The sequence below is a fragment of the Channa argus genome, chromosome 8, assembly GCF_033026475.1.
Source record: "Channa argus isolate prfri chromosome 8, Channa argus male v1.0, whole genome shotgun sequence".
In the NCBI taxonomy this organism is placed as follows: Eukaryota; Metazoa; Chordata; class Actinopteri; order Anabantiformes; family Channidae; genus Channa; species Channa argus.
In genome coordinates, this window is record NC_090204.1 from 9124815 (window position 1) to 9140045 (window position 15231).

At 37.2% G+C, this 15231-nt stretch overlaps 1 protein-coding gene across 7 annotated transcripts in view; it reads right to left on the bottom strand.

Annotated features, from left to right (window-relative positions):
* slc44a5b (solute carrier family 44 member 5b) overlaps positions 1-8970 on the bottom strand; it is a 31320-nt gene extending 22350 nt beyond the window's left edge. For 6 of the 7 annotated variants that reach the window (XM_067513334.1, XM_067513332.1, XM_067513333.1 and 3 more), the window contains exon 1: positions 8732-8969. In XM_067513334.1, coding sequence (XP_067369435.1) covers positions 8732-8768 — 37 coding nt within the window. In that variant the 5' untranslated portion in view covers positions 8769-8969. Of the gene's footprint in view, positions 1-8731 lie in introns of all 7 variants that reach the window. The other variant, XM_067513329.1, reaches the window with a different exon arrangement.
* Positions 8971-15231: the final 6261 nt, after the last annotated feature.

Consider the following 15231-nt stretch of genomic DNA (forward strand, 5'->3'; position numbering starts at 1 on the left):
GTACCCAGAAACATCTTTCCAGCCTTGCCCTTATTTTCCCTCTCGGGGAACACAGCAGCCTTTAAAGTGCTTGTCTCACTTTTCAGACAAGACAACAACATCCACATCTTTGGTTTAGGTTTATTTAGCACAGTCCCTTTGGGATCTTCTGGAGCTAATAGCAGATGGTCAGGGACTGTGTACTTGGCGTATCTAGTGTGGTAGCCCAGTGTGTTAACTGCTATCAGTGCATGGTGGTATTTACTGTGCATATTTTCAGAGTGAAGCATAGATACGGTGCTAGCTGACATCCACTCAATCGCTGAGAGCACAAAGAACCGGGTTGGGATATGAACCCCAAGAGGGGAGTTAGTATCTGAGAGTGTCAGATGCGGACAGCTATCCTGCTGCTCTGTGCTGAAAAGTAGCAGTATTGTGGTTGGGGCTTTGTGACCTTGGTTACTACCATGGGAGCCTCCAGGCATGTTAGTGGCAGTCCTGAGTTCCAGTAAAATAAGACTTGCTGTTTCTACTATGGATCTTTCACAGGCTAAACCCAATTTGGCCTGTATTTATTAGATTTCAACTTGAGAGGAATAGCTGCATTATGATATCCATATATACGCTACAAATGCCAAGGTAAATAAAGACACTTAACACACATTAACACACCTTTAAAACTGCACATCCTTTATCATTCATCTTTAACTGCTTATCCTTTTACGGTTGTGTGTGTGTTTGTTTCTGCACACACAGACAGACAACCATTCTCTGGGAGGAAACCAGAGTACCTGGAGGAAATACACACAAGCACAGGGAGAACATGCAAACTCAACACAAAAAGACCTTTTGAGGTGGCAACACTAACAACTCCACCACCTTTAGTTTTATACTCACTAGTTGTTTTTTTAAAAAAAAATAACAATTCAATTGCATAATGATTTTGTTTTTTTTAAGTATGCAAACATTAGTCTTGGTTTCTTGAAAACTAAGGTAAAATAACCATCAACAATATGTAGTTAAGCTCTGCTGGAACTAGGTGACTGTAAACAATCCAACCCTACAGGCAGACATATGTTTTAAGAAAATAAAGAATAGTCTGTAATAAGGTAAATGACTAAGATTAAGCGTGGAATTTCCAGTGTTCACACAGACGTCCTCATCTTGCTTTACACATTAAACATTAATCAGACTAACATTATATCAATAACCATTGAGATGGGCATTCTAAACACACTAGGTATTTCACCTAATTTCTAAAAATACTTCTTTCCACATTACAGCGCCAAATGGATAATGATCATAGGACAGTAACAAAAACCAGAGAACTGTCGACTATTTGAGTTTATGCCCTATGAATTTTTTAAAGTAAGATAACTACAAGAATTTTAGTGTAAATGTTGTTATGGCTTTATCATAGAAGAAGCAAAGGCCAAAATAAAATGTAAAATGACAATGGAGTCAGAGTGTGGTCAGAGATAATAGCATTTCTATAAAGCTCTTTTTTTTCCAATACACACTAAAACACCAAGCTACCATTCTCAGATTTACACTCCAAAGGCCTTCCTTTTAAAGCTCCATCTTAGAAAAGTGTATGCCTTAGGCTGGAAAGATGTGTTACTAATAATAATTTAATCTAGATGTAGTCAGAATTTGCATAGACTGAAGGAAATCTGTGAGTGTTGATATCCGTTGCTGCTTTAAAAACGCTTTAACATACAGGATACGGATCCCGTCTTTGTGTACTTGTACTGTTATTTGTAAAACTTCTCAGATACTGCACCCGATACCACGTTTTCAGTACACATAATTTCAGTACACACTTTTCAGTACACATGATTATCATTTTTTATTGTATTATGGCTATAACAAAGGCTTGCTTAGTGGTGTGTTGTAGAAAGCCTGCATCACATTGGACCAATGTTAAAGAAAGGTAGACTTCTAACACTGTGTAAAAGCTAAATATAATTAAATTTGTATTGGTGTAATTTATGGCTAAATTGTTGTTGCATTTGATTTTACAGATAATCTCTTTGTTTGGGACTGGAGGAGAATATTAGTTATGTTGATTGCATATTAGGCTGGGCAAGAAATCTTTGGCCAGTGTAATCACCAGGGGTGCGAGGTCAGCTGACATTTAACTTGTTGAGAAATTGTAATGTTCAGGATTTGCTTACAGTATACAGTATTTAATTGGTCTGTCTTTTTCTGTGGACACAATGGATGTACGCACGCACACACAAACTGCACAAACAAGCCTAATAATATATTTAATTTAGCTAACACTTAATAAAATTTTAAAGTGATTTTTTTCAGCAGCAGTCTGCAAGTGGTAAAAAAACAGACCTGAATTTATGCATGTTGGTGGAATAATAGCTGAAATTAATAACTTATTCACTATAAATAGGATTATTTATGTTTTCCTTGTCATCTCTGTGTTAATTTACTAGGAGCTTGAAGGCCTCTAGGGATCCAGATTGCTGTAATACATATCCTCTATCTCCTGACCAACTGCTGGACCCCCTTCTTCTTTGTCTGCCTTGCTGGAGGTCTCTGTTTTCTTTCCTTCCTCTCCTGCATTGCCCATCTTCCTGTATAATAAAGGAACAAATTTAAGCATTTATCTAGGCAAGCCTTAATTTCAGTACCAGTCAGCTGTGTGCAATGAAGAAAACGTAGGCTGCAGTGGTTCCATTTTCTCGTAAATATTAATGAGCAATGTTGAATTTGAGCAGCAGTGCTCATAATTCTGCAGTTCTGATCACGCGCATAGAATAATTTTCTCTCACAGTATGCAAAGCCATATTAGGGTATCTTGTCTGTTAGTTTTTTTTAATTCTCTTTGACACCTAAAACATAATTTTCTCTGGTTCGCTTCTGCAATTTTTGTCAGGTCAATTGTCATTTGCTTAGTTCCTTTTCATATTCCAATAAAGGAATTGTAAGACTTGTGATTCTTCTAATAATTCTAAAATACAAATTGAGAGCCCATTGATAACTGTACTTAAAGCTGCAATATCTAACTTTTGGGAGGCAAGCTAACTGTAGCATAAGACTCAAAATCTATCCACTCAGGCCCTCAAATACTGACACTAAATCACAGCCTGTGGCGAATATATATGGATATGTCAGCATGTGACGCACAGGGTTGTCCTCCTGTTATTGGTTAGAAAGGCAACTTCGTTCAAAAAGTCTTGTCACTGCGCCGCTATTCTGTGAGTCTGTGTCACAGGAGCTGTTAACAGCATCTGTCCACATTATTTGTAAAAATATAAAAAAAAGCATACAGTAACTTTAAATAATAACATTTATGAATTGATAAAGCTACATTTACATCTGAACTGGGATTATACTATGGAAACAGCTAGCAATAGAGAAGCCGACTAAAGTTTAAAAAATGGCCATTCACTGTGTTGCTTCAAAACTGAACAAAAATAACAATATAATTACAGTCAATAAGTATACATCCAAAGCACGTTCACTACAGATTTGTTTATTAGTCTGCCAAACTAGCTGAAGGAAAGACAAAACCAGAAATGTACTTTATTGCCAAAAATATAACCCATTCCAAGCTCAATTTTAAAACAATGGTTTTTAAAAATTACAGGAGGAGGTATAATGTCAAAAACAACCTTATTCCCGAATGAGATGCATGATTCGCTAAATAAAATGTTTATAACAAAACGCATATCTGTGAGCATGTATTTACAAATCAGTTTTAATTGTCAGAATTCCTCCCCATGATAACAATTAGTCATACTGTGATAGTGAGAATATATTTGCCTATATATTGCCTACAATACACTACACTACAGTACATCATTGATTGCAAAAAAATAATATAAGTACACTTGCTTCTAAGACTCAATATGTGTTCCACTATTTAAACCAAACCAAGCAATAGCAGAATAATGTATATTGGACAGTGAGGGATGGAGTATAAAAAATTACTTTACTTTCTGTGTTCTCCAACAGATAATCCTGTTTACATCTGCTACTCAACAGTCTGCACACATTTACTTCAGATTAACATAAAAGTCAATAAAACCCTTTAAAATCAGATCAAATCTGCACAGTGCAATGTAAGACTCTCACGTATGCAACAAAGCATGTTTACAGCACCAGCACACTATGTCACTAAAAACTTAATTTCAAAACCTACGTGTCTAGCATGAATGCAATGTAGATGCATTTCATGCTAATTTCTAAGTTAAGTTGGTTGTGTTCATAAGTCATTGCCACTGTCACTACTAGCCATCTAGTCATGAACACACACACTGACTATGTTTTTGCTGCATATTGGAAAAGTATTCTTGTTCACATTTAAATGTCCCATTTTCACAGACTCAAACAAATACCCATTCAAATACCAATAGTCTACTTCAGATTTCTAGGCAGTAACAAAACTGTCTCCTGAGAAATGACAAATGAATTTAGTAGCTAGAGAACATAACTTTGTTAAAATTGATAAGTAGAAATATCACAAAGACATGTAAAATGTGTACTGTAGGACCACTATGAAGTGAGCATCAGTCTTCCTTTAAAATGAGTATTTGCAGAAGACAGTGACACTTAAAAAGCCCATAACAACACTTAATCTTAGGAGTAAAATGTGCCATCTGAAGCACAACCTTCTCTGACTGCAATTTCACAGGAAGAGGCTGTGAATGTGTGATTCTAACCATGGCTCTGAGCTTTCGGTCAAGACTTTGCATTGACTTAGTATAAAACTGCAGCGTTTAGATAAGCTGCCCATGCGAGAAATTTGTTAATTAACAGTGTGCCCGACTCAACACTTTCTGTGGAGAATGGGACCCATATCTAAATTGTTACTTACAAGCCAGTCACAGAATGATTATGAGCTATTTTTCTACTTTTCTGACTGACTGAAAATTTCAGCAGTACAGAACACTTGCTACATAGTTGGAAACATTATATAATATATTAACCTCAAGCGTTCACTTGAATCTGAGATGTAGAGCAAGTGAAGGACTGTTGAACACGGATGATATGTTTTGGCTAAGTCTTATAAGGGACTACCATTTGTAATTAAACTAGTCTAACTTTGTAATTGAACTAGATGATAACTCAGTTTTGGTATTCAGATATTTTTGCTAGTTTGCTGTTGAGCACAAAAAGTACCGACATTACCACTTTTCCCACAAAACATGCCTTCTGGCCAAAGCTCATAAAAAAATTGTGTCTCTTTATTCCTGCAATACAAAGTACCACTGCAATGAGAAGAGTACAGAAAATAGTTGTTCTTTAACTCTGCTGAACTGATATCAGAATCAACCGACACACAGTTCAATAAGTTGGCAAAAAAAACTCTTAAATTAGCTAAACAACAAATAATACACAAACTGCACAGAACAATATACACTGACTTTTGGAATACAAGAAATATCCAACTAACAAAAGCCAGAGATTCCAGGTACAATACCAGCCACAGGAAATTTGACTCTTTTCATGATGCACTCCACATTTAGTGTGAATTTCAACAAATACAGCTTGTGAAACATAAGGTGACAACAACACCACTGATTAGGGAATGGGGCTATAGAATTTTTCTCGTCATTCTTTTCTCAGTTTTGAGACCAAAACACTTTGAATTGGACTTTTGCCATCCTAGCAGGTAGAATGAAAGCACCAGGAAGCAAATAACAAAGCAGCTGACCTAAACACAGGGAGGCACCATCCCATGCTCCGTTAGCTAGATCAAGGGAAACTCTTGAAACAAAATTATGTTCCCCTAATTGAACTGTCTTACTATATCCTCTACAATTTTCTGGAAAGTGCTTAAGTTGAAGCAATATAAGATAATGCATATATACATTTATTACTTCAATTAGTCTGTATATTGAGGCATGGATATTGTACATATTTTAATTATAATAATAATATAAGGAATATACCAATCAGGCATAACATTATGACCACATGTGCCATATAATCCAATCCACATAGTGGCTCTGGCATGAATTCTACATTTACGGGTTTTTATTATAAGAAGAGGTGTTTCGCCCACCTCGTTCATTTTAAATTGGGTGGCCAAAACATTAGAACCACCCCTTCATACAATGCACACAAGTACGACTCCACTACCCACTTTGACCTCCATAACAAATAGAGAGTAGAATTTTCACCTTTCTAACAGTTTTATCCTAAAAACTGAGAAATTACAACCTTGTATAATTAGAATTCATGGCAGAGCTACTCTGTTGAATTGCATAAATTGCTCTGGTAGTCATGATGTTATGCCTGATTGGTTTATAATATAAGGCTTTACATTGTGTTTCACTTCATGCTAAGCTGTTTACTTACACAATATTAAACACAAATCTCTAGCATCAAGTTTATGGTACACTGTAAAGTACCAGCTTTAACTTGTGACTATAAAGTGACAAGATTTGAAGGCCCCAGTGGTGAGCTGCATTTCTGCAGAGAGAAGAGAGAACCAACACCCCCTGACAGGTTGCAGTCAAGATTGGCAGAAGACTGGAGTCATGGGGTCTGAGGGACACACGGGGTCAGCATGTGCAGAAACAGGAAGATATTGTCCAGTAGCTTTTCCCATGAAGACCTGTCAGGAGCAGACTTCACATAGTCTTTGTCACTCAGAGACAGCACAGCTGTTGTTTCCTACACTTAAGCCTTCCTAGCTGTCAATTTGGGTATGGCAAATTTGACAGAGGATATGATGCAATTAGGCATATTTGTAACTAACACTGATCTACCGTTGACTTTAAGTTTGATAAGCTGATACAACTATTTTGCTATCGTAAATATGGCATAATTAAATTATTGTAAAAACTGACTGATGTAGCACCTCAACTACAAGCACCAAAAAAATAAAAAATAAAATAAAAAATAAATAAATAAATCTGATAAAATCTGAAGTGTTTTATGCATTGTCAAACTGGTTTGTTCTTAATGTTTTTTGTAAAGGGAGATTTGAGTAAAAATACCCACGTGAGTGTGACTGGTCTCTTAGTTTCCCATAACAGTTTCCCATAATAGTTTTTAGTAGCCTGATAATTGTGCACTAATTGTGATAATTGTGAAAACAATCATAAAATTGTTAAAGAAGCACTGAATACTTTGTACTATTATAGTAAATATATAATAACGTATAATCAATTACTGACATTTTAAATGCAATAAATATTATTGTGTCAGTTGAATTTTGTTTACATATATTATTTATATCCTTTGTTTTATTGATTTATTTGTATTAATTAAGAGTTTGGAACTAGGTTTCACTTTATGTTGCACGCGGACACTTTTAGGTGTTACAAGTTCTTCATAAAAAGACGTTGAACGCAAATAGTTAACTTCTCACATGAAGTTTAAGGTGTCGTACGGTAAAGTGTTTTTAAATCTTTTATTCAACTGGATTTATTCCCTCTTAGATGTGTGCAGCCAGCGGTGTCTGTGTATTTACGTTTGCGCGCTGCCATGTATTTTATTTACGTATTCACGTTTGTTTTTTTACGTTCTGCTAAGCGTGTATTCACTGTGTGACCTATTATATATTTGAATAGTACGACAGTGAATGAGCAACGAGGGCTAAGAAGAAGAAGAAATCCTTCGGTAACTCAAGAACTGCGGTGTTGTTTATTTCCTAGAAGGAGTGACAGATTATGAAGACTGCAAAACGGATCAGTGAAAGTTCAGAAGACGGATTGATGTCTGAGTGGCATTTGGTGTTGATAAGGCAGGCTAATGGACAGAAAATCGCCCAGAGCGGTGAAAATGCCACTTGGAGACAATAAATCCTATGTTATTAATACCGTTAACAGGGAAGATTGCTTTTAACCTTCGTCACAGACCACAGTACCTGAATTGCGCTTGGTTACGTTGCTGCAATTATCTTCACTGTGGGCGAGAAGGAGAAAATTATAAGCGTCTTCTTCTTAAACCTAAATGATCGCAGCATCCATAGCATAGTTTGCTGATCGACACACTGTTTATTGTAAAGTTGTTTTTTATAGCTATTAACTAATCAGTTAGCTTGCTAGTGTTAATTAGTTTAAAGCACACATCCTAATTAAGTATATTTGTATTCGACCATGCGTTAAAACAAAACAATGGTACATTGTTTATATACCATACATGGTATATTGAGTTTAACTGTGATGGGCATTTTTCAACATTCTGCTTTTGAGAGCTTGGCCAAATGAATATTTAAGAAAAATAATAGAGACTTGCACCAGCTGATTAAAGTAATGTGCAGATCGAAGAAAGATGCTGCCAGTGCTGTCAATGTATGTTTCACAATAAACAGCTGCAACAAAGACGGACGACAAGTGAAGAGGCAGAGTGGCGCTGCGACTAACCTAATTGTTGATAAGGTTAATGTCATCCTATTGTAAACACTTTAGCGCGAGGTAAACAATACCAATAAAGGGCGGATTTTATTTCAACACTAGAGTTACAGTGGCCATCGGTAACGTTAGTGACACGGACATGTTTCAGGGCAGTGAAAGAAAAGACGGCGATGTACCTATTCGTACGTTAACAGCCGTTTAAACCGCTTTTCTACCGACAGTGCACATTGAGCGGTAATGTCAACTGTCAGATACCCTTTAAATAATGATCAGCTGGCAGTAAGGTAGCGTACGCCTCCGTAAATCAGAACAATGTGTGATTAGCACTGTTATGGCTAAGAAACACGCTGTGACATTCCGCTGCCATAACGATACGGGGGGGAAATATCTTGGCGTTTTACAACAAAGACAAACCGACTCACCGTAGTAAGAGGAGGGGCTGTCCGTCTTTCTAGCCATGGCACTTAGTAGGACAGATGCAGCACCGGAGTCTTGGTTTTGGAGACCGCATATGAGAGTCGAGGTGAACCGCGGTTATTGTAATGTCTTTCAGCGGTCCGCTAGTTATGTTATGCTCCAGCCCATCTGCTCGACACGGTATCGAGTCGCCAAGCGGGGCTTTGCTTCAACACGCCGCAAATCACGTGACCGCTGCGAGCGAGGCCTCGTTACGTCACATGCAAGCGGGTCTTCTCCAAAGCTGGAGAGGTAGTCAGACACAAGAGGAGCAGATTAAAGCTAAGAGCCGCGTGAACGACTCTTTTTCTATGTAAAACATCTTTAACCTACAAAAAGGTCAAAGTGAATAACATACCTCATCTATATTATAAAAGTTGGAGTTGGAAAAGGACCAGCATCAACATACTACCAATACAATTTTACTATTGAACATATGTGCTTCATCAAGGCTGCACGTTATAGAAACTCCTTTAAATATTGCATTATCTACAGACAAACACAATGACACACCTTTGACAAAATAAATTTTATTAAAGACTATGGCAAAGATGAAATGCTGATATCCACCACAGCCATGAAGCAATGAGGCTTTGTCAGGACGTCTGCTCAGCTGCAGTTCTCAGAGACAGCCAGCAGATGTCACTCTTCTGACTGTATCAGATGCTTCGAAGCAGTGTGTCCCTTACAGGCCATTTGTGTCAAAGCGCTTCAGTGCTTCATAAAGCTTCGAGTTCGCCATCACCATTGTCCAGACGAGAAATAAACACAGGATGGGGTCCTGGGCTTTTAGTCTGAGGATGCTGAGCGTCAGTCGTGTTTACAGTGCTACGTCATTATTTATTCCAAAACGTCTTAAAGGGGACGCAGTGCGCCGCGGCTGCTGCTGTGTACTGCGATTTCCTTTGTTAGGTTTTGAGTTAAAGCCCACATCGTTTTTCTGCAGATTCTCAGTTAGACATGTGTATGGTTTAAGTAAGAGGTACTGGATGACCTATTAATGCAGTACCTATGTCTACAACGAGAGTAACTATTTTTAACCTGCTTATTTGGCTGATTAATAATAAATTCTATGAGGCTAAAATTTTAGTTAGCGATTACATTTTTGTTCACATTGAAGCGTCCTATGGAAAATCACTGACCTCTGGTGGCTTTTCTGTGACACTGCAGACCTTTCTATGTTTGTTTTTGTTTTTTTCCTTTGCTGGCTGCAGCCCACATGAAAAGAAAGGCATCAAGTCTTTTAAGGCATGAGGTTCAAGTGCAAGTGAAATGATTGCTTATTAAATATTCATTCAAAGGAATATTTAAAAAACATTGTCATGTTCATTTTGAATTCATCACTTGTGATTTAAGTCTGAGGTGAGCTTAAAACATATGGCTGGCTTTCACTCACTTGGGAAAAAACTATCATTAGATGTTGACCTAAATGACCTGTAGCTGTCACAGTTGTTTTGCTAAATAGATCTCTGCTTAGTTTGAACTTTGTGATACTATGGTTTATTCACCTAAGGCCACCAATTTTCCAAACTCAACAATATTGACACCAGTGGATGACCTTTACATAAGTAAAAGTACAAATAAACATATAATAATGTATTCTAATAAAAGTATAAGTACCCACTGAAATTTCTACTTAAGTAAAAGTAAATACATAATTAATACAATTTATACTTTACCTAAATTATTAAAAGTAGTTGCCTATTTTTTTCTCAATAAAAGTCAAAGTAGCCATAATTAAATCTACTTAAGTAAATTACAAATATGTGAAATTTTACTTAAATACAGTAACAAAGTACTTACAGTTTGTTCCTTTCCACCACTGAATACTGATAACAGTATAATATGTCCCACCAAAACAAATGCCTCAAAACTAAAAGCAGAGTGAAGCCAATTCATGGTCCTGAAAAGGAAAGTCATTACACATAACTAAATATTTGTATGTATGCATGGTCCATAGGTATGTGGTGTCTTTAATTAAAGGTAAAGAAAATTATTTAGACATAGAGTGCATTATCCGTATATTAACTACATTTTTTCAAAGCATTGATATTTTGTGGATGTAATGTAAGATTGGATAAAAAATGACAAACGTAATTTGAATTAAACTGACATCTAAGAAGTAATGTCTCTCTCGGTGCTTTGTAGATGGAAGTAATAAGAGCTCAGTTTGCCAAAAGCTGGTCATTAAAAAGAGATTGACTCCATGGGAAAGAATGTAGATTGATGTGTTGGGAGCCCTGCCAGTAGCACACAGATTCTGAATAGAGAATATGAATCACATCACTGATACCACACCCTTATGGACTCTATAGACTCAAATAGTTCAGCTGCAAAATGTGCATTGCTAGACCTGTCATAGTTTTAATATATTATGTTTTCATAAACGATGGTATTTATATTGAGACTTACTACGGTGGTCCTGAGAGCTCACAGCACTGCAAATCGAGTAAACACATGCCAATTTAGAAAAAAACAAAACGACTTCATTAATTTGACAACAGAGGCGCAGCATTAGGAAAGACGCAGCAAAAAGCCAGCACACAACAAAATGACAAAACGTGGCGCTGATTTTGCAGCATGTTTCTTAATGGTGGGCCTGTGTTGTCAAATTGATAAAGATGTTTTTTTAATTTACAGTGTTCTTTTTTCAACCAATTCCCTTTTTGTGTTGAACAAGGCTGAACTATTCAGTGTTATGTTATTACATGCTACGAGGTCAATCAAATAATTTGTTCATTGCCAGCAAGGTTACAGTGGTAGGGTTCACTAATTCAGCAAGGACTGAACAAGGACAATAACACACTTCATAAACGAATTTTGTTCCCCTCTGAGAATTACTATATTTTGAGCTGCCAACCCATCTGCTTGTCATTCAGTGAAAATGATGGATGCCAACAACTTGCTAATTACATAATTGAGAGGGTACACAGCAGATGCAGTCACATTTTGTGCTGTTCTGGTATGTAGTCTTTTTATGCTTCTATAAACAAAGAGTAAGTTCTATTTCTACAGTAGTTCTGCAGTTTGACACCCATTTCTTATTTATTTAGTAGCTAAAGTTTTTGTAATTGCAGTTCACCCTGCTGACTCCTAAAAACTGAAATCCCCCAAGTCCCACCAATAGAAGTGATTCAGTAACAGTATGCAGCTGTATTACATCACAAATGAGCAACAGAGATAAAGAGTGCGCTAGTTCATTGAGAGTCTTTTTTTTTCTCAATCAATTTGATAAACACAACAATTCTTAGAAACATATATTGCCCATTGGCAAACAGCAAATTGCATCTGGTGATTAGTGGGAATGCCAGCTGATGAGTCAATGATGTGTCTGTAAAAAGAAAGAAGATGTTTTATCTCCTGGGCCTGAAAATGCAGGACATAACGTTTCTAGCTGCTTTAAGTTTCTCTTTCTTTTAACCAGTCACAAAGGCTTAGAGTATAGTTGGACACTATTTGTCTGCATTGTAAATTACAATTACCTTTTAATCACCTCCACATCACCTGCATCTTTGTTTCTGAAGGTGTATTAGAAATGTGCAATGGTCGAAAATTTTGATTTATTCTGGCATAAGGCTAATCTTGTTCTTTTAATAGTCTGCGTTCACATACTGTATAACATATTAAACACTGTAAACCTTCAAATGGCATCTTTATTGCTCTGATATCAGAAGATGGTTAATACCAACTAAAATCTAAAAAAATAAAATCTTTTCTATATACTGTTTAGACAGACATTGATGACTTACTCTTACTAATTACATAATTGTAAAGATGTGGACTAGTAGCTTTGTCAGTTCCAACTTGTATAGCTTTAAATTTAGATAAAATGTTAGCCATATTAAAAACATAAACATTAGTTTAACATTAATAGTTGGTAAGTACTCGTATTTACATTTAGTCTTATTGTAGTTTGGCACCCATAGGGTTCTACTCCTTAACTTAGGGAGCATATAATGAGTAAAAACACAGCTTTTGGTACAGCAAACAGGTGCAAGCAGAGCAAATTATTTCACCATTGTATTTAGCTCAACACAGGCAGACAGCCGTCTGGCGCTTCACTGGATAGGAGGTTGGAGTTAATTAAAAAAGGTTTTGTTCAACAGACATTTGCCTTGCTCTTGTCTCCCCGGAGCAGTTTTTTGAGATGCATTTGAAACTAATCATAACACACAGGCTGCCAGCCACCTAATCCTATGAATTCACAATGACAAAGTATGTTATGAGGCACTGCTCCAATGATAATTTGGTGAGATTACTAATGATATGGCCATATGGCATGACATGAATCAGTGATCGAGCATAAAAATGGGAAAAGTTATATAAAAACAATGTGTCAATACATACCTCATACATTTATGAAAGAAGTTACTATTCTTCAAGTGTTTGCATTGTGATTGTTTTATGTGTGGTTCTAACATTGATCCACACAGAGTGCATTGATTTAATTGTCAAATATTTTTCAGATGTTCTATTGTGTATGTACTGTAATAAGAGATCAAATAGCATATTGTGTTGCCTCAGTTTTAGAAAACTCACACGGGTGTTCATTTATATTAGTTTTAAATCCTATTGATTGCTGTCAAACTAACAAATGACATAGCTATAAAATAGGCTCTGTTTTTAAACTTCTGTACTGAGAAGCTAAGATCAGTAAATAACTGTTTGGAATGTTAAAAAGACTAAATTGAAAATCAAAGTCATTTTTCCACTGTACACAAGACTCCTAAACAACAGATGAATTACACTTACCACTGATTTTTGCTATGTGTTTGCCCTGAAACAGTTTTTTACATTAAGTATTGCTGATCAGTTATGCTCTGAATTCTGTTTTATGTTCCAGGGTGCACTACGATTCTCGTTGAAGACAAGAGGGCCTGCCACTCACCACGGATGTACACAACATGCTTGCGGTAGTTGGGGAAAAGGCAGCAGCAAGTCGAGCCAGAGCCAGGATACAGATGATGTGACGTGGCTGCTCCCTACATCACGCATGGTGGAAAAAAGGATGGAAGAACTTATATTGTGGGACCCAATGAAGATTAAACACAACAAAAACCTTGCAGCCCCAACAAAGTTTGGAAGAAAGAGCTCTCAGCCAAGAAGGAATCATCTGGTCATGGAAGAGCTAAAAGCAGGTCTGGAGAAGATTGGTCAACAACTTCTGATGCTTCTCTAAAGCCTCGTTGTTCAGCGATATCTTGTGCATGGCACCAAAGACCACCACTCTGATTTCAAGAAGACAAGACTGGTGCTAGTTAAGATAATTACAGAATTGTTGTGGCTTGTTTTTGTCACGGCTGTGAGTCTTAGTCTTGTTGCCTTGGTGATTGGTACTTCCTCACTCTGTTTTCCTCTCCCCTCCCTGCCGATCTGCAATTAGTCTCATGCCGCTCACCTGTTGCATCCCTTTATATACTCCGCTCACCTGTCACTCTCTGCCAGATCGTCTTTCAGACTGCCTCGGTGAATAGTCTGTCTGATCCTGAAAATCCGCACCTAAGAGAATAAGGTCTTGTTCTAGTTTATGTTTGTTTTTCTCTCGAGAATTCCTTTGCTAATTTTCAAATAACCTATCCCTCTGTTGCTACTTTGTGTTGCTCATTGCTTAATTTCAGCATCTGTTTTGATTTTTTTAGCACTAGTTATTGAACTACTGTTTTTTTTTCCCTCCTACTTGGGATTCTTTTGTTTTTGGAACAAGCGTTTTTGTGTTTACCTTTTTGGGCAGGGTTTGAGTTGGAGTCCGCTCCCCTGCACTTTTTCTTTGCTACTTGTGTTCTGTTTATGTTGGTACTTTGCTCGAGTCTGCCTGTTTTGCTCCCTGGTTGTTTTTCTGCCTGCGGCCTTAAGTTCAGCCCTTCCTCCTGTTCTGGTCTCCGCTCTACTTCAAACCTCCACCCTCAGTAAGATATCTGGTTCTCCCAATATATTCCCCGTGCCATAGTTTGTCATTCACCTCTGTCTCCTTTTCCCCTCAGAGTTCCCAACCGTCTCCTGGCCATCCCCGCCTTCCTCTCCGGTCCCGAGTCCCCTTCTCCGCTTAACTTAAATAAACTGTTTGCCTTCCAAGTCCTCTGTGATCTGCTCATTTCTGGGTCCAATTCATACTTAATTTTAAGGCGTGATAGTTTTACCATCACAAATCAAATTACATATATGAAAACTCTTAAATAGAAAGCTAATTAAGAAACAAGGCACTTGTTTAAACCTAACCTGTAAATCTGGGCCAAAACATAAAGGGTAAGATGTGCTGCCAACATAAAATACTTATCAGAGCCCACAAAGCCAGCAGATACATTTCAGTTTGTGAAGTGACACTCATGGAGGAATAACTAGAACATGAAAGGCACATTAGTAAATGAACACTATAATAGCCAGCTCACAGGGTGTCTATAAAAAGACCCACTCCCCGTTTCCTAGCTCTTACAGCTTCCAGCAAATCTGTCTCCCACAAGGAGCTTTA